The sequence below is a fragment of the Betta splendens genome, chromosome 1 (assembly GCF_900634795.4).
Source record: "Betta splendens chromosome 1, fBetSpl5.4, whole genome shotgun sequence".
In the NCBI taxonomy this organism is placed as follows: Eukaryota; Metazoa; Chordata; class Actinopteri; order Anabantiformes; family Osphronemidae; genus Betta; species Betta splendens.
In genome coordinates this window covers 2,549,110-2,575,734 of record NC_040881.3, presented here as the reverse complement: position 1 = coordinate 2,575,734, position 26,625 = coordinate 2,549,110, and the positions used below count along the sequence as shown (strand labels likewise).

The window sequence follows — 26,625 nt, the reverse complement described above, 5'->3', positions numbered from 1 at the left end:
AAATACTTCAATCGTACACTCCACTTTTATTAGTGGAAACACTCAGTGTAACACACTAACAAGCCAATCGCCCCAGATCACACAATTACATTTTTAACAGTATTTTCTTTATTTTTGTTGGTTAAAACCAAACACATGAAAACATACAATTGTACAAGTTTTTTTTTCTTAATATTTCTACTTTGCTTGTTTAACAGAGTTCACAGAAGAACACACATGTCTACGTGGTTGTACAGTATAAAGTATATATCTGCATATATACTTGAATAATTTGGTCACATTTTTGTTGCTGTATTTTTTAAAGATATTATTATTATCCCAAAATAAAAACATCTTGCCCTGAAAGCAACATAAGAGGCATGAATGACCTCACCATGTATTTTATCACAACACTCAACAGACCATAGATCGTCCTTCTTGTTATTTTTTAGCAAAATACCCTAAAATAAAGCATATTTTAACCACTTAAATATACTGAATTTAGAATTTACATGTATTTATAGAGAAATTTATATTTATTATTTCTTTAAATGGAGTAATGTATGTTCATAAGTAGGTTGAAATCAAGGGGAAATCACATAAATAACCTGCAGGTTATCAGTAAGCTGTCTGCTGGTCTCCTGATATAAGACTGGCAATTTGTATTTTCAGGGATGCTCTATAATGACAGTGATATGCAAAAACTTGGTTTAATTTAGCGTTTGTACTTGGTAAAGGATGGAAAAAATTCAGTTATATGCTTTCATCCTAAAGATGCCAAACTGGAACTGTGATCATGTCAGGGTGTTGTTGCCGTGTGTCTCTTGGATTTTGCTTGGCAGTCAGCACTAAGGCAACAGTTAAGGAAAGAAAAATTGGATTTATTGGGGAGCACGGAAATCCATACTTTCCCCAATACCCACAAGAAAAGTAGACTAAACCTCTGAAGAAACACACACAAGCTCACTCCCATTTTACAGCTGAGGGGATTAGTTGCCAGTTACGCCACTGTTGCTTGTCCACACTGAAATCCTCTAATGCACCTCTGAGGAGTTTAGTCAGCAGAAAGTTGTGTTTCATCGGTTCAAAATCAATATGCCCTGGACCTGTGGTTGTGCATGTGTCTGTTGTGTGGGTTTAAGAATGTGTTCAACTAACACTGAGCTAGTGATTTTGCTGACTTACAGCAGACCTCAGAAGATGAAGGCAATGTGGTCACAAGCATTGATCTGGTACAGGGTGACCGTTGAGCAAACCCTCGATCCCCTGATCCCATTTCTAACACCCTCAACTATAAAACCTCCAGTCCAACCCAGTGTCTCGTTTCCACTGATAAACCCGCTGCCTCCTTTGTTTTAGCTGCAGATTTGCATGACTGACCTCTTATTCCCTTCCCCAGCTGCTACCTGTACCTCACCAAATCTGGAAAGTTGCCCAAGATTTCTGAGCTAAACTTAGATTAACAAATGTTCAAATCCAAAAAGTGCATTGCCAACGGCATGGAGTTTTCTAATGGCTTCTCCCAATCACTTTAAATCGCAATGAATAAAATGCGTCATTTAAATGTTGCAGGTACAACAGAAAAGTGTTGGACAAAAATCCAACCACCATCTCTGATCAAACCAGTGTCTCTTTAACATCTGTTTAATAATTTTACTATTTCTTGTATTTCTTATAATTTGTACACTAATATGCACCTTTAATAATACCTTTGTTTAGATTTGACAGTAAAACTTGAGCTGCTTGTGTCTGATTCAGAACAACCCATTGGTACTTAAACACAATCCAGTTCTGTGTTAGTGCCACAGAAATCCAAACTGGACCAATTGTCGACCAGTTTTTTTAATGTGGTAGAAACAATACAACACAAAAAATCAGAAACTTTGGGCAACTTGATTAGAATCTTCCAACTACATTTCTACCAAATTCTCAGTAGTCCTGGCGCTGATATCCCCCAGTGCCATCAAAGGCTCCATCGCTGTTGGACTGGCCCCCTCCTCCTCCAGGGCTCTCCAGGTCGTCACCACCGAAGGAGGTGTAAGGAGCTCCAGCCGCGTCCTGGCTGGGGTCCGTGTAATCCTGGGAGAAAAGGGCCGAGTCGGCCCCCAGCTTGTACCTCTGAAAGCCCAGGAAAGACTGGCCCGCCTTGGATAGATGGACGGGGACGAGCAGGCCGAGGGGTGCATTGAGTGAATGGTGTGAAGGCAGACAGTGAAGCAGAGACAGGGTCGTGTTAGAGTGGCGGTTTCGGGGGAAACAGAGAGAACAAGGAGAGAGAAGAAACATTGATTAGTTGGCGAGGAAGCTTATGAAGCTCGTTCCATAACTGGGGTGAGTTAGAGCAGGTAGGTTCTACAGGCAACACAGCAAAAAGCTAATGGAAACAGCACCTAAACACACCAGTCCACAGTGAGACAGGAACACAACAATTAATCTGAGTCTGTGTGCATTATTAAACGGCTGAAGCCTGCAACATCAAGCACCACAAGTCTCACTTCAGTCAATTATTAGAGATGTTGTAAGACAGCAGTGTTCAGATCACAAACAGCCGCTCAGAGAAAGACTTCTGCAAAGTTACATCAAAGGTTTATTCAGAGGTTTTATTAACTGTAGCTGTGTCTCAGGTTAATTACATGTGGTTCTGCAGCAGTTTTGGATGTTTTCAGTCTCTATTGATTATAATGAATTCTGTGTTAAGTTGCTGTGGTCCTTGACTGGCAAAACACATTATTCAGACAGAGCCCTGGGTCTTTTTAATAGGTTTCTATTCTTATGTGGAACATTTTAATACTCTTATTAATATAACACTCTCATGTCTCAATATTTGTAAAGTTCTAAGCCACAAAATCTATTGACTATGCAATAAAACTGTTTGATACTGCTGGTTCTGTGAAATCACTCATAGAAAACCATCAAATTTACAAACTAAACTCAACAAAATTATATTGCTGGAAAAAGCATTGCTGCTGAAAATGCTGAAAATGAATCTGGAAACATGTCTAAAAAGTAAAAAATGAGGAAGAATAAATTTTGGACAAAGTGGAAAATCACTCAAATCTGACTGTGCAAACTGACACGTTGCAAATTGGTCTCAGGGGATTTCCAGTTTAGAACCCTAACGAGCTGGAACAGAACTTTTCTTTGTTGGTTTGCTTGATTTCACTTCCTATTGATGAAAGCTAAATGTTGGCACCCTTTGAGGAGCTGCTCCTAAATGTATGTACTACTACCACTATGTACTTCACCCATATAGTAACACAAATTCACCTACAGAAGCAGTGGATAGAAGCTAATGGATTAGAGCAGCAGGTGTTTCAATACTGTATGTCCAGGCCCTCGTCACCAACTGGGGAAATGTTCAAATAAAACTAGAACACGCAGTAAGAAATGAGAGGTACAACTAAAGATTTACCAATGGCTGTTCTGGCACTATTTATTCAATATCTTACTTCCTTACTAGAAGATGAAAAGCTTAGTGTTGCTCCATGGCACTGATTAGGGTTGAGGCTAAGGATAAACACTATTCTGTTCTATGAAGGGAAAAAAACACATTTGTTTGTGGCAGGCTGCTTTGTAATAAAGTCAAACGTTTCCTTTAAGATACTGATCAGGACAATTACACTATGGTTTTACAATTTCAAAAGACAAGAAAGACCAATTCACATCTCAACGTGTAATTTCGCCAGTTATTCTATAAACCCACACTGGTCATTAGAAGAATTATGTGATAATTGAATGAAGACAGTGCTTATTGAAGGGGCCAAGGTTGCATACATGTGAACAAACTACTGCATCAATAAATCTATATGTATCTATCTATATCACACTGGGAGTCTGAACCAATGAGCAGCCAGCAGCAGAGGCAGTGGGTTAAGGCTGCAGGAGGAAAAGACAGCAGAGTCAGACAAGAGGTTGATGGGGCTGAGGGGGGAACAGTTTGGCATATTCCTCTTCAAATGACACATTCTTTAGCCTCTCCAGTGATAAAAGAGTCTGGGCACCCTGTTGGAAAACATTCACACACTTATGATCGCATGCACATGATGCAAGCACATCCACACAATAACAAGTATATCAGGTGTTCATACAGCAAAAGAAAGGGCATCCACAGCTTCATGTAACCAGTCTCTTACATCATTCACAACAGTGTATATTTAAAGTGTGGTACAGAAAGTGAGGGTGGTTCTTACCCAGGTGAAGATCGAGAAGAAGGAGAAGGTGATGGCTGCCCGGGCAGCGTCCCCTCCCTCCCTCAGCGGGTTGTCCTCAAGCTTAGTCACCTGCCACTGGTTGGCCAGGAAGCAGAATCCCACAAACCACATGAAGGACCAGAAGGCTGAAAGAAAAACAAAGACAAAGGACAGATGCTGTATTCTGTATATTCTGTCAAGAAAACATCCATCAACTTGACAAACTTAAGAAATGCTGCCGGGGAAAGTAAAACTGCTGTAGTACAGTATGATAAATTATGATTGACATTAAAATGTAAAAACTGTGAAGGTTACTGAAACAACAGGGGACCCCGTGGAACACCATGGGCTGCGCATAAGCAAAAACTTGACAGGGTTCCAACATTGTATTAAAGCTGTAGCTGTGAGTTTGACAGATAATCAGCAGCATTCATCCCAATGAGGACAGATAGCAGCTGTTCCCTTGTTTGAGGACGCTACAGGACAATTCACACTACAACACAGGTATGGGCTCAGGCAGAGAGGCTGGAAATGCATGAGTGGGAAAAACAAGAAAGGAACATCTTGTTGATGTCGTTATGACCTCATTATCTGCCTCAGTACGATCCTGTCATTAGTTCTAAGTACAGTATTAGTGCACCAGAGGAGAGGAAGCCACTGTCAGAGCACAATGTCTCAGATGCTTGTTAGCACCAGAGGAGCTCTCCTCTTTTGATTATGTTTGTCCTTCTTATTATCAGCTGGACGATCGGTCCAGTATCTCTTTACAGCGGTGCATGTTTACCTGACACGCCGATATCGGCCAGCACAGCTTTCTTGCGATCCTTCACGCTGCTGATCTGGGGGAAGTAGACGTCCAGAGCGAGAAAGGCCATGCAGCAGAGAAAGGCCATGGAGCCCATGAAGACGCCATAGTTACAGGCGTTCTGGTTCCGATTGAAGATGCAGTACTCCTCCACTTCTTTGGGGCGGTTGATGTAACCCTCGTTGGCAATGCAGCCGAAGATGACGATGGAGAAGAGCTGCAGACGAGAAAAGACAAAGGATGAGGTTGTGGAAAAACAAATGGTACCGTCAGTACTCGCCACTCTCCACTGATGTATTTGGGGTCTATTTCATACTGTAGAAGTCCATGAGTTGACTAGAACCTTCTACAGTCACCCAACATATTTAAACTGACTGGGAAATTTATGAGTAAAATCCTTCAGCAACGTCTCAGCCCATAATGTCACGACTGAGCCCTAATTTCTAATTTTGCCCCTGGGTTTTCTCAGAAAATGTTGAGTCTGACTGTGCAAAATGTGCCTCTTTGTGCTCTTCTACAGCTCTGTGTGACACACCTGCATTAGGCGATCTTTTTTGTGTGAAAGCAGGCTCCCATCATGTCATTTTAAGGACGCTTTGACTAATGACTGCATTTATTCATTTTTACATCAGATGTAGAAACACTGAAAAAACGACCAGCATTGTGCTTCAGTTCATGCAAAAGTCACAACTATTTCATTTTTATATATCATTTACACATTCTTCATCCTTGTAATTTGGGAGTTTAAATCAATTCTAATTGAAACACTTTACACAAGAAAGCTCCAAGTAGAGGGTTTTCCATTGTACATGTCTAACAGCCTCCCAATGAAGAAAATGTAGTTTAATAATAGTCTCTATTGCTGCAGAGAAGAGCTTGTCACTGAGTTTAGACTGAGTCTGTTTCAATATTTTATGTTTTTTATTGCAGAAATTTGGCAAATTTTATTTTTTATTTTTCACACTGGATATTGTGGAAGTAAAAGAAAATTTAAAATTTAGTAGTTAAAGTGAACTAAAATAATGTTGAGCTGGACTGTGTGTGTGTGTGTGTGTGTGTGTGTGTGTGTGTGTGTGTGTGTGTGTGTGTGTGTGTGTGTGTGTGTGTGTGTGTGTGTTTGAAAGAGAACCTTGCCATTGTCGTGTTGGTGGATGGTTTACACAGCTGTTTGTGGGATAAATGACAGCGCTAAAAAAGAAAAGCACACAACTGACTATAACTGCACCGGAAGTATTAACACGACAAACAGAACTAGTTCAGGCTGGTGATCAGCTGCTTTCACCCAGACACATGTTTCTATGTGTGTGTCAATAAATGATATCATGAATTCTGTTAAGTTGTTTCCATGGAAACCGTTCCATTCGTCCCATTTTGCTGATCCAACACGACATAAACTCTGTGGCATCGAGCTGAAAGTTCAGGACACTGCAGCAGTGGAGTGGATGTCAGCTGGTCCAGACGTCGGTCCAGACTGAAACATGAAGCTTTTGATCTCTAGTGGATAAGAACTGTTCCTCCATGGCTTCTACCAAGTGTGAAGATCAGGTCTTCTCCAGCATTTGGAGGCGAGCTGGCACTTTTGTGTTTCTGCTGCCCATATTCCCGTGCATTCCCGTGTAGGAGGATAGTAACACCTCAGTCCCTCCCTCTGTGCACCTGCAGCTTTCATTATTAAGGAGAGAGGTGATGGAGATATAGGAAGGGGATGAGCAGAGCAAGTGTTGGGGGCAGGAGGGGCATGGAGGCGGTGCTATTTTTATACTGGCTGCATCATCGCTGCCTCCCTCCCTCCCTCTAGTCTTCTCCCATCTCTCCTCGTCACTGCTCCGGCCTCTGCCCACAGCGTTCTTGGGAGAAATGGCCACGCACACCAAGCGTACGCACAGTGTGAGCACTGCTTCACATGCCTGGCTTACTGTAGGAAATAGGTCAGAAAGCACAAAGGCACACACATACAAGAGCACAGTTGATTCCACCATCATGTGACCATCGCATAATGGACATGTGCTACAAAGTGTAATGTAAAGGGGTCTGTGCTTTCTTTTTCTTTTTTTACTGTATGAAAGATAATTAACAAAGCTATTTACATCATCTTTAAACCATGACAGTACAGGCTGAAGCAGCTAGCTTACTTATCGCATTTAGCTGGGTCGGTACAAACCCACTGGTCACACATGTGATGAGGCCATTTCCAGCTGGAAGAGCTGGAGAGCATCCCTCCATAGGGACAGACCCACTCATGAACCTGACTGCAGGTCTGGACTGTGGGATTTATTTTTATTAGAGACAGCGTAACTTGTTGTGAACGCTACTATTGTTCACAGCAGACATTTGAATGAGGTAATTAGTTTGTTTAATGTTTCTCGACAGAAGGGCCTGCGGGTCCACTACTTCTAATTAGTGGGCTGTAGTTTGATTTCATGGGAAATAACCTGACCACCAGGGACGGTCTTTGTCTCCAGTACGTGGCTCTGATTTCCATTCTTTCTCTTTTTATCTGCACGCTTCACTAAAATAAGCTCCAAACACACAAATGCCCTTACAGGAAATAAGAATTGGTTCTGGCGTGAACTAGTTCACTGGGTTTGAAAAAACACAGTGTCTTCAGAATCACAATTATATTTGCTCTCGCATGGTTGGGGGCAGATTGAATTAGTGAGCTTTTCTCTCTGGCTTCCAGCAGAAATCCAGTCTGAGCGAATCGTCCACATGCACAACAGCAGCTCAGGAGGTTTAAAGCACAAGAATGTGCAAGGGAACTGAACATGGTGAAACAAACGTGGGATAAGGTGGAATGACTGTCCCTCCAGCCTGGTGCCGGTGCCCTGGTTTACATGTCTGCCATCTCCTGCTTTCAGGGCGTCTGAGGGTCATGTGATATGGACTAGGACCCTTCTCCCCCCACACACACACATTTCTGTAGCAGCAGCATTTTGTGATTTCTTGTGGTGGGAGTGCCTGGTGTCTGGAGTAGGAGGGTTCCCTCGCCCCCACTGATCCACAGACAGATCACAAGGTGGAGATGAATGCAGGCACTGTGAGGAAAGGCATGTGGGTTTCTGATCTTGTGACCATCAGGGGGTCACTTGCAGGATGCCCAGTCAGTGTGTGTGTGATTCCCTTTCTACCTGTTAATATTTTAGCTTTACTTCATACATGTAGACATCCCTGTCAGTACAGTATGTGTGCTTAAATCTGATCGCTTCAGTCTGGGTGGTTGTGAATGATTTAACGGTGCTGTTGTGTTTCCTAAAAGACCTTCTGCAGCCTTTGTAAAGAGCACACAGCTGAGCTGGGCATCATGTCACCCTGCATTCACACACAAAACGCTGGATTACAAACGCAGAGGGAGACAGCAGACCGTGACCTAACACTGCATTCTGTCCAGGTCGAACACTGAATGGATCATTATCATGTTTTTTGTTGACTCATTATTAATGATTGAAGTAAATGTTATGACTGACTATTAATTATTTCATGGATGTTCCAAATTCAAAAACAATAAAGGATGATAGAGAAGGAAAATCAGTGCTCATTTAGTGTGAAACAATCTATAAATGAGGCTGTTTGTGCCTAACGTTACGTTACATTCATCTCTAACAAAACGCAAGCGTGAAGATGATAAGTAGGAAACAGATCAAAAACATCCAAGCAGAAACATGCGACATCTTTCCAAGATTTGTTTATGATCTGCTGCCAGAAGCAACAGCACCAGACGACTGCAGGGACCAATCTCCTATTTGTACAAAGCAAACGCGGGGTGCAGATAGAAAGACAGCAGTGACTTAGCTGCATAACGCAGGATCGGTGCTGGAGGACCTATAGGCTGTGCATGTGTGGGATTATTGTCTGCTGCAGTGCGTTGGCCTGGACCGGGGATACCTGATTGCCACCGTCACCATGGCAGCAGCTGCTCATGTAATAAGAGAGAGAGGGGGATGAGAAGCCCTTGTGAAAGTACAATTCAAGGAGAGACGCTGCAGAAAGGCATTCACTCCATCAGGACAGAGGAACCAAGACTCAACACTGGTGCTCATTTACCTCTGCATATGTTTTTAAATGCATGACAAAAAATCATCTCAATGCACATCACATGACGACCCTTTGCTTCAGTCTAAAGGGAAACCCTGCCTCATCCTGTGAACAACAGCACCGTGAACGCTGTCCTGTCCCTGTGCCCACTGTCTGGGTGTGGGGTGTAGCTGCAGCCCCACCCTGTGCAGACCTCCACCCTGGATGCAATGACCAGCAGCAGCAGAGCTACGCAAACAAGACCATTCTCAGCAGACATGAGGTCATTTGTAGGAAGTCCAGCCTCTTCGCTGGATCCTGATCAGCCGAATGCAGAGATGCATTAGCAAAGACAGCTCATTTGCTTTACTGTAAGAACATACATTTCATTTAGTTCACCACTGAAACCTAAGCTCCCCAGCGCATATCTGCTGTTATATAATGCTAACGTGGCGCGTGTGACTTAAATAGCTTTCGAATTGTGACTGAATTCCAACGTACAGCAGCTAATGTGTTCGTGTGTGGGTTTCTGCTTAACGCTGAGGTGAGAGAATGTGCTGCACTGCAGTGTTTGTGGAGCTAATATCAAACAGTTACTCACCAAATACGGCCTCTGAGAGGTTCATCAGCGCCACGGCTAATTTTAAAACTTATGTAAGAACTTTTTGTTTGAACAGGAAGATGCAGGAGGTCCTATTATCACTATACAGTATACTGTATGTGTGACTGTATGTGTAGTGATGATTGTCACAGAACAACTACATGCTAATAAGAAAGCGAGAAAGTACTGTATTTTAACCTTTTTACTCTTTCAGAGAGAACAAACCCACACACAATTAGAGCACATATCACTTTTCTTTTCAAGTTAGTGCGAAGCTATGAAATCCCATCTACAAATCCACCCGTGGGCAAACACAGATGCAGCTTTGAGCTGCTTGACTCCTCTAACTGAAGAGTCAGGAACAAAGCAGAACTAAAGTGCAAATTTATATGCACAACGATTTGATCTGTGTTTTTTGTTGCCAAGACGATAACCCGAATCTTTGAAAAACACCACAACTTCAGATATTGTGTTTTTAGCAGACAGAGTAACATCCAAAAGTAAAGTTTGACCCTGTTCAGTCTGATAAATGATCATTAACACACTGTACCGAGTCCCTGAGGAAGAATCCCAGTGAATCAGTGGGAGGTGGAGAGAGGCAAAAGGAAGGAAAGGAAAACTCACCCCTCTCCCCCTTTAAGAGGCACATTAAACCTGCCCCATCCCCAAAGTTTTAAAGTGCTGACAGCTTCCGCCCACACAGTCCGCAGACAGCAGCCAGAGCATCAACACAATAAATGCTACTAAAGTACAGCTAATCACATCACAGCACATGAGTTAGAGCAGCCTGGGACACTGGCCTCAGAAGCACCTTTTACAGCCCTACGCATGTGTATCACATGTAATAAACTTCTCACTGTGCATCACTGGCCTTTAAACATCTCATCAAATTATTGTAAGACATTGTTTTATTTTATGAGTGAAGCCTGACTCGGGAACATACTTCTGCCTTTCATGGTTCATTAAGTGGCCGCATGACTCACAGCAGCTACGGAGCTAAAGGGTTAACACACTATGACCTACTTAAATGCTTTCATGTGCTTTAGATTGAATTATTGTTTTAGTGAACATTTATTTTACCATCGTTTGCACTTATCACCTCCCTTAAGAGGGACAGAATAGGAAAACAACACAGTATCAGTATTTTATGTTAAGATAAACTGTAGGAACTGTGATAAGTGGGTTATTTCTACACTATTCAAGAATTTGAAGACAAAATATTTCAAATTTCAGTTTCAAACTGTATTTCTGTTGTCATTGTTGACAGAACGTGTGAAGGAGGCAACAATGAATCAGACTCAGGAAACACAACATGAAGTCATCCTTATTTCGAAATGTAAATTCTTTACGCAGAATGTTTTAATAAATATTACTATATAAATATTATTATGTTATGGTCAGTATTCTTTATTAATACACCAAAGGAAAAGGTAAATAAGCTGCTGAGATGTCCTTCAGTCCTGCAGTTATACTTTAGACAGGAACGTATTTATGTGTCAGTAGAAATTCTGTGAAAAAATAAGCAGTACTCGTACTCTTTCCTGAATTAACTGAAACTGACACTAGCTGCAAATCTATTAACATGTGTATAAATACACCCGATCTAGACATGTAATTAGAGCAGAGCAGCCACTTGAGGACTGTTTGCTGCCATTTGTTTACTATGCTTTCTAAGAGTGGGCTCCTTCTGTTGCTGTTCCTAGACTTTAGCACTCGTTCTCGTTGGTGAACGTAATGTGGGCATCTAATATAAATATTATGGTAATATTCGACTTTTACTGGTGGAAATATTCCCAGTAATACATGTGTGTAAGGCCGGGCTGATTATGACCTATTGCAGGCCCACAGCATGAAAAGGGAAGAGCTGCTGCTGCTGCATTTTGTATCTACATGAAGTAAAGGCTTTTCATAGGCTGCTGTTTAATAAATACGTCGTGAAGGATTTATATTTTCATTAAATTAAAATTTCGGCGGCTCCAGCCCCGGTATTGCGCACTTTACGTAGCAGTAAGGTTATTTGGAGGTGGTCTGTGGAACCTTTTCCTAATCCTACGCTGAAGCGGTCACTTACCCAAGACACGACCCGCAGAATGGTCTGAGGCTGCTGGAAGAAGGTGACGGGGTCGAAGGTTCCCCCCGCTTTTCCCGCTCCGTATGCCTGCATCCCCTCCATGACGCGCCTCCCGTCCGCAGCCTCCGCTCTGGTCCTCGTCTCCTCCGCTGCTGATTCACACACGGGGCGTGTGGAAAACACCGCGTTTGCGCTCGGCACTGGTTCCACCGCCGCCACGAGACCGGCTCGCGCCTCTGCTCGGCCCTGCTTCTGTGCCTGGTTGTTGACCGAGCCTCCGAATCCGCACCGACCGCTGTCGTTCGCCGGGAAGAGGGAGCTCCGTGCCCGTGTTTTGAAGATGCGCTCTCCCTCAACGCAGGAGCGAACACGTGAACGCGCGCCCGGTGTCACGCCTCGAACGAAGCCCTCCGCGTCCACAACACTCGGCGGTAAAACCACGCGACGCGTACGCGCACGTGTTTATAAAGGTGCCGCGCGCCTGTGCTCACAGGACCGCCACAAGGAGTCACGCGCTGCCCAGTCTGGCTCCGTGCCCCCTCATCCTCCCAACAACAGCCGGGATAAGGAGACAAGATATTTAACGATAGTTTTATTCTCAGATGACAATATAAACATTTGTTTAGCATCAAAAAGTCGAATCACGCATACGTGAATTTATTTTTGACATTATTGAAAAAAAGTCCACCCTCTAGTGGTGTAACCGGGGTTTACTGGGATGTGTCGCGTCCTTCTTGCCAAATAATTTCCCCTTAGGCTGTTTTTTCACCCAACATGAATAATTGGCGTCACCAGACATACCTTTACATTTATTTTATCGCTGTATTTGTAATTATTGGTCCCAGATTTCCCACAGTCTACACAGACGTTCCTGACAAACCAGGACGAGGGAAAATAGACCCAATTCTCCTCAGGTCGCGTACCCGCATAGAGCCAATGACAGCACAGGCACGTGCTGTACGTCATCGCTAGCTGGGCCAATAAAACGTGCTGTGAGTGGTTGCTAAGAGACGCGTCGTGTCCATGTTGTCGGGGCACAAGGAAGAAGAAAAATGTGAATAAATCCACCGCTGAAAGTACGAAATTGATAAATACACGCTAGCCTCGTATTCAAAGTAATGGTGAAGTTGAGGGCAAGATGTCTGCTCGTCGGTAAGATTGGCGCAATGCACAGCGAGCTAATGGGTTTGTGTAGCTAAGATGGGAATCTGACAGGAAATCTGCCTGCGTTTGTTTATTTACTTTTCTGTTTTTTCAGTTTCTCACGAAGAAAGCTCACGATCATAATATTTTCAGTAAACCGAGTTTGTATATAACTTGCTTCTACAGGAACATGCAGATAAAACCCAGAAAGGCTAACGCGTGCTGCCCGTTCAACATCTTCTCTTTGCATTAGGAGATGCTGCGGTGGGGAAGAGTTCCCTTTCCCGTATGTTCCACGGTGACGGTACGCTCTTCCAGAAGAACTACAGCATGGTAAGGGCGCCTTCACGTAGACTCACCGGTTAAGGCACGCGCACCCCCACATGCAGCGTTGTGCATGTGGAGCAGCTAGCAGCCCTCCTCACTACAGCAAGAACCAGGACTACAGAAGAAAGGGTTTGTAAAACAGCTGTTTGAGGGATTTGGGGATTGGGCCGCGCTCTGTGCAGAGACCCCAGGCCTCTAGGTTTACATTCAGGTAGCATAACTGAGGATCTGAATTGGGTTTGAAGGAGCATCTCATGAGGTTTAATGGATAGTTGTATGCTGGGAATACGTTGATCCATGCGATGCGTAGTGCTGAAGCTATGTATTCAGTTTTCAGCACACATTTACCAGGCAAGTGGAAAAGAGAGTATGGTATCTGTAGGGGTTGGAGCAGACCAGATATACAGTATGTACTGTAGATATATACGTATATATGTACTTGGAGCAGGGGGTAAAATTAATCACAGTAAATCAATATATGTAGAACTGACTAATTATTTAAATATCAGATTTAATTTGAGTAAATTTCACCGAAGTCTAACATTACCAGAAATGTAATTATGCATCAACTATTAATCATTAAGACTTATACAGTAATTGAAAATCATGGTTATAATACAACACTGTACTGCATGTACTTGTTTTAGCTATTCAAGGACTTTCAGAGGTGTCTTGAATCAAGTAGAGGAATCAATGAAGTGCAAAACGGCATAATGCACCAATTAATGCTGATGCAGAGCAGGCTAATCTACATTATTTATTCTAATCTGCATGAGGGAGGGGGCCGAACGGTAACCTGACTCTGTGATGCATGGGGTTCCAACTGCTCACCGACTTCCCCTCTGTCAGTGTTTCTAGGGTACGGACTACATTCATGCACCAAACATGCAAGTGATAGCATGCACTTCATAGGTGTTCATTGTCGGTATCGGTATAAACAAACACTCAGGCAGTTTGCATCACAATCCATGCACATTTACTAAGCTTACATTTGGTGTGTGTGTGTGTGTGTGTGTGTGTGTGTGTGTGTGTGTGTGTGTGTGTGTGTGTGTGTGTGTAGCACTTGCCGTATCAGCATTATGGGGGTTCTCAGGTGACAGGAATGTCGATAATTAATACAACAGGATCCTGGAAAGCCCCCAGAACAGGTACTTTACAAGTGCACACATATACACACCGTGCAGCAACACTGCTGATGTTCCCACACCACCTACTGTAAGCTACAGCCAATTATTTGTAATGCTGTGCATGTCCAATCATGTTTGACTAACAGGGTAACAAAGTAGGAAGACGCTGCAGTACTGCTGCATTTTTAATTTTCACTGGCCTTGTAGACCCTTGCTAAGCCACAGGCCATAGGATGAAACTTTAAAAACAGTTGTCCAGCATAACTTGACAAAAGGGTGAAATTTGCTATGCATATTAATGGTTCCCTAAAGTTTCTTGTTATGGAGAAACCGCAGAAGTTAACCAGAATCCCTTCTTGCATACATTGATATTAACTGCGCTGCTGGACTCATTCCTTGAGCACATGCTGTGCAGGAGAAAACCCTTTAGACCCGGATCCAGTAGCCTTTACTGTACAGCCAAGTGTAAGAACTGCATCTCACTCAGCCCTACATCTGTAGACGATCCCGGAACAGTAACATTTTATTTATGTTGCTAGTTCCTTCAATATTTCACTGCAGATGGGAACAAGGAACGCTGTGTCCTCCAAATGTGACTAATGCGAAAGTTAAAGCAGCATTGTCAGGAACCGTTCTCTGTGCAGACGCCAAAGTCATTCCTCATGGTTTTCAACTTTTGATTTTGAAGGGTAGCGAAGCCTGTCGGCCATTCTGCTCACGTCCTCCTTTGAAAATGTCAGACGGGCCGTTAGCAATATTCCAAGCTTATTTGTTACTAATAGGCCCTCATTGACATTCCAGCGACAGCATCAAACCAGCTCATTAGATCGTTCTAACAGAGCCGCTGCATCGTGTGTGTGTGTGTGTGTGTGTGTGTGTGTGTGTGTGTGTGTGTGTGTGTGTGTGTGTGTGTGTACTATTGGGTGCTGTTATGAACTGCTGTGTGTGTGTGTGTGTGTGGGGGGGGGAGTCCCTCTATGTATTTGTAGATCTCAGAGGCAGTAGGTGTGAAAGTGTGTGTGAGTTTTCAGGGTTTTTGGTCACGCTCAGTTAAGTGTGAGTTCAGGAGATCAGATCAATTTAGAGTTTGGTGCTGATGTGAAGAAACCTTAAGTTGCTTCATCAAGGTCAACACTGAATTCCAACTAGTGCAAACTGTGGTAAAGAAAGCAAGGCCAGCATCCATCCTTTCCATTTATAAGGTCTTCAGATCTTAGGTGCCCAAAGTTGCAGGTGTGATCATGTCCTCTGTACCGTCCGCCTTTATTCTTTCCCCTTTTACACAATCCTCCTCTATCTAACCTTTTATTATTTTCAAAAAACTATATATTGTAATATTTTATGTCTTAAACGTCTACAATCATTTGATCCAACATCAAACAATGTGCACCAAAGTCTGTCTTTCCTGAACACGTTTAGTCCTTCACTGTTCATGTCTAAACTGTTGCCCAGAACAGGCTCACGTCATGTTTTGGCTTCAACATTTCTGCAGTCACTTCCCTCAAGACACTTCCTTTATTGAGATATTATGAACACTAAGACCCAGAGCCCCACGGAAACAGCAGAAAGACTGTGGTACATCAAGCCATGGGAGCCTTTCAAGCCAGGCTGCTAATTAGTGATGTTTATGTCTCGACATGAACGATAAATCACAGCAGACAGTTCGCTGCGCTGCTCTCTATAGTGGCAACTCTGTGATAAGTGAACGTCTCTTCTCTTCATCTTTACAAACGCTGCAGTAGAAAGAACGCTGCAGCCGGTAAATGCGTTCCGACAGGTACAACTATCCTGTCATTTCACCAACTGCATCTTGGGAATAAAGCAAAAACCACGTGCAGACATGAAAAAAGACCATTTAGATACTAACTGGTTAAAATCAGGAAATTTTAATGCATTTGTAACAAAATAACTGAATAAAAAAAACTTTTCATGCAGATCTTTCACCTTTATATCATATGATAACTCAATAATTCTATGTATCATTATCTTGGTTATGTTTGTTTGCCAGACAACTGGAGTAGAGCTGTTGATCAAATGTGTCAACATCCCAGAGACCAACGACAGTGTGGTGAGTCCAGCTATTGTCTCCTCTTCACATTGTGCCCTTCACCTTCACACAGCCTAAATGATGCTAAACACAGCTGCTCAGTCAGACAGAAGACCCTGCTGATTTTCTACCCATAGAAGGTGTTGAGAATTTAAATTCTTTGCTCAGCGTGGAAAGCGTTTCCCCCGATATTTAATGATGTTGGTTTCTCATCTGTATTCAGTGGGCGATGGGGAGTATTGTAGGAAGAGCATTAATGTCCTTGCATTTCTCAAAACCAACTGATTTAACTACATCTCCATGTATAAAAACTCTTCCCCTTCTGCCTCTTTCTTCTTCATCCACCAGGAGTTCTACATCATAGACTCTGCAGGGAAGGAGACATTAGTGGAAACCTGTGAGAAAATGGTGAGAGTTACTGCACTGGCATGAGACGAGTAAAAGAAGCCACCCTGTCCTCAAACACAGAACAAACTCAGCAAAGCCACTGTGGTTTTATAGCTTTTCACAGAAATGAACTTTTATTATTCTCACCTCATTTCCTGCATGTGAAACCTTTGCAACCCTCCCCCCTCATCACGGCTAATCGCTGACTCACCCACAGTGGGGTCAGCCGTCGTTGCTGTGTCTGGTTTTTGACCTCACCAGTGAGCAGTCTTTTGCCAACTGCAGCCAGTGGATGGAGAGAGTCCGTGTCCACTGCCAGGGTCTCCATATTCCAGGTACCACTCCATGCCATAAATGCTGGCACGCCGTTAAAGACCAATGTGACCTTCAGTTATTACCATAGCATTTTTGTACTGACTTATATGTGATCTGATGAATCTGTGTGTTTCAGGTGTTCTGGTGGGCAACAAGTCAGACTTGTCTGAGAGACGGGAGGTACAGGCGTCCGTGGCCCAGGAATGGGCCCAGGGCCAGGGCTTGGAGTACCATGAGACATCGGCCGTGAGTGTTTTTCAGCAGAGGCGACTACTGGATCTATTCATTTGTTCTTGTTTGGTTTGATGAGGACGTTGCAGATAGGAACAGATGCAAAAACAATTGCATGACTTCAAGACATTAAAGTTGCACAAGACTAATCGATGTTTGTCTCTCGTAGAAAGAGATGGAGAACTGCGATGCGCCGCTCCTCAGCTTAGCCCGGGCCTTTCATTCCCTCTATCAGGAAAGAAGGGAGACCATCCAGAACCTGAGTCCAAGCTAGACCACGTCCAGCCCAAGCCCACATCAGCTTTATGTGTGATAGGTGTGAGGATGGGAGGTGGTCTCCTGTACCTCCACCCGCGGTCCCAGCAGATAAGGCTCGTTTAGAGTCATAGTCTGGTCTGCCAATAAAGAGACTCCTTTTTTCTATGCGAGTCTGTGCTGAGCCCTGTTTTCTCTTATCTGCTTGTTCCATGTCCTTGCATAGACAGGGGGCTTTACTTACACAGTGACAGTCAGGTCGTTACCACAGTAAGACTCCAGCACCTCCTCTCCTTTGTGTTGATGGCTGTGATTTTAGTCTTTTCTGTCCACCATCACCTCATCCTTCTGATGTTTTCCTTTAATTTTAATGTCACCTTGTCCCTGACCAGATCTGTCTCTATTCTGTTTTTTTCCTCACCTGGCTCTTTGTTTCTTCTGTTTATCTTTTTCTTCACCTTTATTGGGACCTTACCCTTTTTTTAAGACTTGCCAATTGCTGTGTTGTTGTTGTTGTGTGTGTGTGTAGCTGTGTGTCTTGTTGTGTTTACTGCCCAGCTGTAGCCCTCTCACATTATTTCAGTCATGTCCCTGATACTGTGCTAACAACAAGTAATCACCTTTCTAATTAGCCATGTCCTATTCAAAGCAGGTCAAAGCTGCGTCCCTGTTCTCCCCGACTCTCAGACCAGCTGCCACCACTCAAGGACAGTGACATTGTTTTCATTTCTGACTGCTGTTTATAACATATATATTTACACTGATCTTCTTCCCAAACATATAAAGCAGTTCTAGATTTTACGATTTCTTTTGTGTCTTTGTGTGAGTATCTGTAGGATGCATAGTATTACTTACTGCAGCAGTTCCCACATCTTAATTTTAGCATCATTATTGTATACACATGATGGTGTAGCATAAGCCCTGGACCATCCTGGGAACTAGATTGGTATCCAGGAGACGTGTGTTCTTTTGAAATGCAGCATCTTGCCTTGGGAATGTCATTTAATAAGAGCGCAGGTCAGAGTGTGGGCTGTTTTATTGCTTTGGGAGAGACATTTCTACAGATTGGAACAGTGGACAAGAAATCAGAGAAACGTCAAGCCAGCTCTGCCTCCCACAGTTAAGGCTGTAGACCTGCAGTGAATGATGGAGGTCTATGTAACAAAGTGACAGTGGGACGATTGAGAACAGGTCAGGCTGACATGTTAGTGTCTGAGCACCTTCTGCCATCTGGGATCAATGAAGCAAAATAAAGAGAAGAGCTCTCTGCAGTTACAGTGTGTTAAACATGTTTACGTTCTTTGGAGTTATATGGAGCTAAAGACAACATGCACGTTGATGCAGTACGAGGCAACATTAAAGTCATCCAGACCTTACATATTCATGTTCAATGTGCCATTAGGTGGGTGCCTTCTTTAAAAGCACAACCATAAGTGCTGGCACCTCATCATCCACTGCTCAGTGGAGCCAGGATTACGCTTCCGCTGCCAAAGAAGGTCAGAGAGAAGATAAATCAAAGGCGTCCGGTTCCATCACTATCTGTTTACCAACAGTAATATGATGCAAGTTGTCACAAATCAAATCCAGTGTCAACCTAAAACAACCTGCATTTATACTGAGTGATATTCATTTCTGAATGTGCTGTCTCTATTTAGTGTCACAGCACTGGCTGCAATTCTTTAATGCAGCAGAATCATTGAATCTTAAATAATAATTTATGTGTTATATGTACTGCCATTTATAATGAATATGTTTGACATGAGACTGAGCTGCTGAATGAAAACCTCATGCAGCCATGTCTTCAGAAGACACCTCTGAAGCACTGACGTGAACTTGTCCTCTGCCGGTGCTTCTCTACACTCTGTGCCAGTGCGATGTCTAAGTCTGCACTGCAGATTTGTATTCACGGCATAGTGTTAGCACAGAGTGAAGCGCTCGGGCTGGTTTCTAACACCCACACTCGCTGCTTCTCTGATCCTAACACACATTTTCTGCTGATCAACTCTCGCTGTCTGGAGATTTTAGGTTTCATTTTCATATGCAGTTTATGCCAGTGACACCAGGCCTGAATTACAGAGTAATTCCAAAATTAAAGGTCAAACATTACACTACCATAATTTGAAGTCATGCTAATGAAATTGAACATAGTAATTTGAGTGAACCTAAAGCTGACATGAACCTTGAGCTGCTTCTTGTTCCTTTGCTCTATATGTGTGTGTGTGTGTGTGTGTGTGTGTGTGTGTGTGTGTGTGTGTGTGTGTGTGTGTGTGTGTGTGTGTGTGTGTGTGTGTGTGTGTGTGTGTGTGTGTGTGTGTGTGTGTAGTGTGTAGGGCTCGTCCCATAGCCCCAAACTGTCCATGACCTAAAAAGCTCACTAATTGCAGGTGAGGGAGGCCAGAGCAGCTGTTCCCACAGATCTGCTCCCTCCTGTCTACTGCAGTGACAGAAGATCAGCTAATGCCTCCAAGCTCATCGTTCACTTTTATCATTTATTGGCCATTTGAAAGTGTAAAGTACTTTTTTTGCTAAAATAAACATTTAGCAAAATTGGGTCGCTTAAAGAGGTACCATTTACAAAGTGTAAGATTATTATTATCAGTTGTCACTCTAGAAACTGTCTACATATTGGGAAGGTCAGCGAGTTTAGACCAAATTCAAATGAGCCTCCACGCCAGAGGGGGGCAGAGTGATGCTGTCTCAATCAGGCTGAACAACTGCTGCCCCCCCCCCCCTCTCCTGCCCTCCCTCCCATTTCCTCTCTCACCAGCCTCTCTTCAGTGATCACAGCAGTACTGCAGAGAGACATGCTAGCCACTTTGATTATCACACCAGGGGAGGAGAGAGAGGGAGAGACGGAGACCAAAGCACACACAGCGAGAGAAAGAGAGTCTCGTGCAGCAGGTCGTCAATGCTGGAGCTGAGGAAACTCAAATTTATACGCACAGATAATAGACAGTGACAAAAGATGACAGTAAGAGAGGAGGAGAACATGTGATGGGGCTGAGTAAATGGCGTGAGGCTGTAATTAAGTGGACAAGTATGTGAAAATGAAACAGTTGCCAGGTGGGTTTCCATCTATTAGTTTAAGATTAGAGTCAAAAAAATGAAATCATGACGTGAGTGAAGTGTGTGTCTGAGCAGGCAAAAAATAAATAAATAAACAGATGTGTAGAGTAATGAGATTTTATAAATGCTTCCGCGAGTAAACAAACTAAAACAATTAAAAAACGTATTTACATCCTGCTTTCGTCTAATGCATTTTTTTCAGATCTAGTTCAGATCTAGTTCAGGTCTAGTTCAGGTCTAGTTCAGGTCTAGTTCAGGTCTAGTTCAGATCTAGTTCAGGTCTAGTTCAGATCTAGTTCAGATCTAGTTCAGATCTATTAAGTCAGGACGTCTCCCACTTTTTGAAGCGTTTGACTCTGTTGCCTTTACTGATGTCCAACATTCACAGGCAAAGAAATGAATCAGACAAAGAAAAGAAAACTGTTCCTGCCGTGAAACAGGAAGCTTGTTTCATTTCTGGGGCTGCTTTACACAGAAACATACTGACCTGCGTCAGAAATCTGGGTCATAGGTCTTCGACAGGTTAATCACCCTAAACACTAATGAAAAGACAAACGCTGGCCTCTTCTGAAGCTTGTTTGGGAGCATAGAATAAAAAGGAGAAATCAGCTCAAGTCGATAGCCGCTTCACTAGCTTTAACAAGGACAACTCGTTTGTCGAGGAGAAAAGGCTTTGTGACTGTGTGTCAGCTTTTGCTTGTATCTGAACTCATACCACACACAGTCGCTCAATCGCTGGTTGGTGGAACCACGATCTGCAGCGGTGAAGGACAACCTGTAGCCAGCGCCACTGAGCCTCAGCTTCAATTGCTTCATAAACATTTTTACAAATAGTGTAAAACTGTGTTTTTAGAAAGATCAGCTCCTCCCTGTACCTGACTTAAATGCATTTGAATGTACAACCTCAGAAGCTCTTTAATCAAAGTATTAAAATGAAGCTCTGACCCGGTTCTAGACTATGTACTCACCTTAATGTGATCTAAGACGCTGGTGCTCCTCTGGTCTTAGGGTTAGACTGGACTGGGAACTGTGGTTTTATAAAAACACGATACAGCAGAGACTCACTCTGTTCCCTATGGGGGTTCATTTTTATTTGTCATCAGGACTTGATGCATCCAAGTTCAGAATCATTCAGTTTTGGCACCTTGAAAGACATTAAGCTTTTTTTAAATTCTCATTTACAACACAACGCAAAACCAAAGAACAAGAAAAAGTAGATAAAGAAAAGAGGCTAAGGCTGTGTGAGAGTTCAGAGAGAACCAAAAAATGAAAAATAAACCAAAAGGCAAGATAAGCTGTTCTTTTCTTCATACATCCTTTTTGTTTTCAAGCGTAATGAAGCTTGATCCAAAATTCCCCACTCAGAAAAAGTAAAAAAAGAAAATAGACACAGAACTGTAACATTTCTACGTTGTCACTCCCACTGCCCTTACGTGGTATCATTGTTCAGTTATCTGAAACAGAAGTTCCTTAAAAGCAGATTGAATGATTTTGATCAGCATGCATGTAAATTCGTAATTTTTTGGAGTCACTTTGCTTCACCTGCTGGTAGACATGTTCCCACGCACTACTTTGTGTCTTTGGCAGTAGTGACGCTTCATAGTCCACAGTCTTCTTCAGTTTGGTGAGAGATCCTCCATTAGTTCTCTCCTCTGTCTGCCACTTTATGGAGCAAAAACATTTGGTCAACTAGTCACCTCTAGTTGACCTTGAACAAAGATGGCTGCCAACGTTGTGGCAGAAAGCCAAAACATTATTTTTTTGCTATTTAAAAGAATGTGATAATGTGTCTAATACTAACCAATATCAGTTTATCAAATAGGCTAAAGCCTTCGCTCATCAAATGAGCCAGTCACGATGAATCCTCTTGATTTAGTTTCCATGACGACTTGATTGAGTTTCACTTGTTTTCTTTTTTTTCTTGTAGATATCTTTTGCGCCAAGGAAGTCTAGTTATGATTTATTAACATATATATTCATATATTTATAAATAATCAATACATATATTAACCTATGTTTTTTTTCTTTTTTGCGGCCTGAATTGCTCCCTGCTAAAACCCCACCGCAATGGTTCACAGTATTAATGCGAGTAAAGAATGAAATCAAGAAGATACAGCAACTAAAGAAAGGAGTGGGGGTTGGGGGAGGTCAGGGTGTGTGCTGGGAGGCCTTTTGGATGGTACTGAGGGTGGGGCCAGGGGCCTGGTCCCTGTCCATCGGACTGAGGAAGAGTAAAAAACATCCAGTTCACCTTGGAGGGCAGTCCTCCCAGCTCCCGGCTCCACGGCTCTACGGCCACCTGCGGCCACCCCTGCCCTGCCCTTCCCCTACCAACTCCTCTTTCCTCATCCTCCCCCTCCAATCTTTACAAACATGTTCAAAACTCGTTTAACAATGGTAGATGGGAAAATCATGCATGTTTCTTTTTTTATGCATTTTTTCTCTGTTTCCTTTTTTTAAAACAGAAATTCAGCAACCGTCTGAGATGCTTCGTAGCGCTCAGAACCCGTCACTCCATGCATCCTTCCCGGCCCACATCTCGCGTCTTCCCATCTCCTGCTATGATCTGTCGCCGCCCCCCGGATTCTCTCTGACGTCTTTAGTGTCTGAGGTCCTGCTGCCAGTTTCATACAGGTGTGGTGCGCCGGTTGGCGGTGTTGCTGTGGCCTCCTGAGTCTTTCAGGTCCTTCTGGATGCAGTTGTGGACCTGCAGGAAGTTGTGGTCCCTCTCTGTGGAGTTGTAGGTGGCTGTTGGGGTGCCCGTTTGGCCCTTGGGCAGGGTGTACATGGACAGTTCGGTGGAAGGCAGCGCCCCGAAAGCTTTCAGGCCCACGGGCGATGCCTCGCGGGAGTGCGAGGGATCCGTGGAGCGAGACGAAGACCGTGAGCGGCGTCGGTAGCGATAGCGGTAGCTGGGAATGCGTGTGATGGCGGCACCTTGGAGGTAATCGGCGGCTCGCGCTCCCACTCGCAGCTCGCGATGGCGGTCGATGAACATGTGCACAGCAAGCACACCCACCATTTCGGCCATGATGAAGGACAGGGCCCCAAAGTAGAAAGACCAGCCGTACGAGTAGCTGTTTTTCTTGGAGTCGCTTTTGGAAGGGTCCCCCGCGTTGGCTGATATGTACACGATGATTCCTATGATGTTGCTAAGACCTAGGGCACGAAGAGAAAGTGGAGCATTAGGCTGAAAGTAAACAGGTCATTAACATGTGTGAATAAAATCAGTTGTAGTTGTCAGAATGTCTCCAAAAGCATTCATCTGACCCGTATTGTGTGTGTTATGTTCATCTGTGATTCTTGTCACACATCATCACTCAGTCTGTGTGTAACCAGAGATAGACTTTCTAAATGAACTGTGTGCTTCTGTACAGCACATTTCTACCGTGTTGGTACTCAAAGCTCAAAGACACTGCTTCTCATAGACCCAGTGACACAACTTTGCATGTTATTTGGCCAAGGAAACTCCAGCCACGGAGCCTGTGGTTGGCGGGTGTCTGTTCCACCTCCTGAGCCACTGGGCGACAGGTAAAGTCCAACAACTGTGTAGATAAATTCTGAAGGCAACGCTGCATAAAGACACAGAAAACAGGCTGTGTGGGTCTGATTGAGTATCAGGGACACCTTATTTTTAGAGTGTAATCCCAGTGGCCTTCTCTTAGCAACTGGGTGAGAGAGACAGACAGTGTGAGACAGAAACCGAGAGAAGTGCTTCTCTCACTTCTGACTTAGAGGCAGCTAGTTATCTAGTGCAGCGCAGTCGGCCGTGGCCTAGAACACACGCTGCACACGTGGGCACAACAGCAACGTCGGATCAATGTCTGCACCAGTCGCACGGTTCAGTCTTCATCATGCTTCACCATTTAAATTCATTAAATGATCACATAAAACCTAAGCAAACTTTCCTCCATATTTCTTTCCTCCAAATCTTTGATTATATGATTAATATGATGCTAGTATGACAGCTAGTGTTAGCTTTCTACCCAAACTCCTTCCATCCTAATTACATTCGGGTGAATCCTGTTTTTGTTGCTCTTCAGAGAACCTGACTTCTTCTTCTTACCTGCGGAGACGAAGAGGATGCCGGCGCTGAGGATGATGTTGTGGCGTGACTTGTAGAACTCGCTGGCTGCGATGCACAGTCCCCCCATGAAGAGAAGGATCACACTCAGGATGGGGAAGATGCTGGAAGCTCGGACGGCGCCTGCACGCAAACACATCACAGGACGAATGAAACGTAGCAGCGCGAGCGCCACTACTGGCAGATCTGACACCAGTGTTTTGGCAACGTGTTCACATTCCAGCCATGAGTTCTCATGATAACCAGTAACAGGCTGAAGTGCTGCAGCCTCTCCTCGTCTCCCTCCATCACAGCCTCTCCTATCGGTCTGTCCATCAGATGTGGGCCTGTTTGCCCTCTGCGTGGCTCATTTGCTGATTGGCCGCCGGGTTGTCATGGTGCAGCCGTTCTCACACAGGTTGATTTGGATTCTGAGGCAGCTGATGTCAAAGGCCCTTTGGCGGTTCTCAAGCTGATAGGTTCCTGAATAATTCTGCCGACCTTGTTGAAAAATGCATTTGTCCTTTTTCATCTCTTCTTTGTGCTTCATGAGAAGATGGAAATGTACGACAAAATAACTATCAAGGCTAATATTTATAGTTCATTTGTATCTACTGCCCAGAGGTCCTAAATGCAGTTAATGCAGAAAACCCTGTTCTTGTTGCTAATTATCCTAAAGAATTTCTTCATTTTTCTTTTCTTTTTCAATCTCTCTCCTTTCTGTCTCTTACAGTTGTACTGTCACAGTTTAATTCACTGAGGCAGATCAAATATTAAGGTGACCTCAGAGTTGGCTCTGCCCCAACTTCCCCCTCCTCCAACATCCTATTTGTTTTAACCCCATCTCCTCTTCCTCACTGTCATGTGCTGTCAGGGCAAATTGTCTTCAAGGTGGAAAGCACCTCGTAGCAGCCACGTTCTGTATGCACACGCACGCACACATGCATGCACACACACACACCCACACAGTACACACACACACGCACACACGCACGCACACACACGCACGCACGCACGCACGCACACAGTACACACACACACACACACACACACACGCACACACGCACGCACACGCACACACACACGCACGCACACACACACGCACACACACACACACACACACACTCCACATCACCACGCACACACACCACTCCACACATCACACACACACCACACACCCACACTCACTCTCACTCACACACACACACACACACACACACACACCACTCTCTCTCGCTCCGCACTCACACACTCACGCACACACATACACCACTCACACACCACACCTCCCACCCATTACACACGCACACACAGTACACACAGTACACACACACACACACACGCACACACACACACACACACACACACACACAAACACACACACACACACACGCACATCCTTGTACTTCCTTGGAAGTAAGGACCTCCACTGACATAATGCCTCCTTAGCCTCTCATTCTATGCTTAACCAGCACAACTAAAGGCAGATGTCTGACCTTCCAACCAAAACTCAATTCTAACCTCAGCCCTAAAATCACATCTTAACCCTCAAACAGGCCTTCAAAGAAGTAAAGACCGACCAAAACACACACACACACACACACACACACACACACACACACACACACACACACACACACACACACACACACACACACACACACACACACACACTGTTTTTTTATGACTAAGCAGAAATGCGAAGCATGAGCCCACTTCTGGCTGAGATGCTTCATGATATTAAAGTAGGAGAAACAAGGGTTGAAGAGGGTGAATTTTGAGGAGATTTTTCCTCTGGCAGTTGAATTCAACATCATGGAGGAGGATTATTAAACACACATAACAATGAGAACCTTTATTAGAAGGAGGGAATAACTGGTAGCTCAGTGATAATAACTGCAGTTGGTGACCAACATCCAGTCTGGAGCCAGGTGTGTCCTTGTAATGAGATTTTTTGGCCTGATGTCGAGTGTCTGAAACCTGAATCCTGGCTCCCGTAATCGGGTT

General features: G+C 43.9%; 3 protein-coding genes across 5 annotated transcripts in view; 1 reads left to right on the top strand and 2 right to left on the bottom strand.

Annotated features, from left to right (window-relative positions):
* Positions 1–85: 85 nt before the first annotated feature.
* Positions 86–11,792, bottom strand: LOC114855281 (synaptogyrin-1). Of its 2 annotated transcripts, none has more exons than XM_029150335.3 (4): positions 11,658–11,792; positions 4,954–5,191; positions 4,170–4,315; positions 86–2,124 (listed from the first exon to the last, which is right to left on the bottom strand). In XM_029150335.3, the coding sequence occupies exons 1-4, from the start codon at positions 11,757–11,759 to the stop codon at positions 1,909–1,911; spliced, it is 702 nt and encodes a 233-aa protein (XP_029006168.1). In that variant the 5' UTR covers positions 11,760–11,792; the 3' UTR covers positions 86–1,908. The 2 variants fall into 2 exon arrangements, with proteins under 2 accessions (XP_029006168.1, XP_029006178.1); XM_029150345.3 differs by lacking the exon at positions 86–2,124 and adding an exon at positions 2,131–3,981.
* Positions 11,758–18,290, top strand: ift27 (intraflagellar transport 27 homolog (Chlamydomonas)). Of its 2 annotated transcripts, none has more exons than XM_041070457.1 (7): positions 11,758–12,088; positions 13,054–13,133; positions 16,263–16,322; positions 16,650–16,709; positions 16,906–17,023; positions 17,140–17,249; positions 17,404–18,290. In XM_041070457.1, exons 1-7 carry the CDS (start codon positions 11,758–11,760, stop codon positions 17,506–17,508), a joined length of 864 nt encoding a protein of 287 aa, XP_040926391.1. In that variant the 3' UTR covers positions 17,509–18,290. The 2 variants fall into 2 exon arrangements, with proteins under 2 accessions (XP_040926391.1, XP_029006191.1); XM_029150358.3 differs by lacking the exon at positions 11,758–12,088 and adding an exon at positions 12,645–12,809 and having other exon boundaries at positions 17,404–17,673.
* Positions 18,291–21,620: 3,330 nt separating this feature from the next.
* LOC114858864 (voltage-dependent calcium channel gamma-2 subunit-like) overlaps positions 21,621–26,625 on the bottom strand; it is a 12,032-nt gene continuing 7,027 nt past the window's right edge. Inside the window, exons 3-4 of the mRNA XM_055510392.1 lie at positions 24,622–24,762; positions 21,621–23,714 (exon numbers count right to left, since the gene is read on the bottom strand). Coding sequence (XP_055366367.1) covers positions 23,182–23,714; positions 24,622–24,762 — 674 coding nt within the window. The 3' untranslated portion in view covers positions 21,621–23,181. The remainder of the gene's footprint in view (positions 23,715–24,621; positions 24,763–26,625) is intronic.

What these genes read in the sequence shown, in the direction of transcription:
- ift27 (XM_041070457.1), top strand. Translation starts at nt 11,758, where the DNA reads ATGACGCGCCTCCCGTCCGCAGCCTCCGCTCTGGTCCTCGTCTCCTCC. An exon ending in CAGAGACCAACGACAGTGTG is followed by an intron (nt 16,323 to 16,649) that starts GTGAGTCCAGCT and finishes TTCATCCACCAG; the next exon opens with GAGTTCTACATCATAGACTC. An exon ending in CCAGGGTCTCCATATTCCAG is followed by an intron (nt 17,024 to 17,139) that starts GTACCACTCCAT and finishes TGTGTGTTTCAG; the next exon opens with GTGTTCTGGTGGGCAACAAG.
- LOC114855281 (XM_029150335.3), bottom strand. Translation starts at nt 11,759, where the DNA reads ATGGAGGGGATGCAGGCATACGGAGCGGGAAAAGCGGGGGGAACCTTC. An exon ending in GGCCGATATCGGCGTGTCAG is followed by an intron (nt 4,316 to 4,953) that starts GTAAACATGCAC and finishes TTTTTCTTTCAG; the next exon opens with CCTTCTGGTCCTTCATGTGG. An exon ending in TCTTCTCGATCTTCACCTGG is followed by an intron (nt 2,125 to 4,169) that starts GTAAGAACCACC and finishes CATCTATCCAAG; the next exon opens with GCGGGCCAGTCTTTCCTGGG.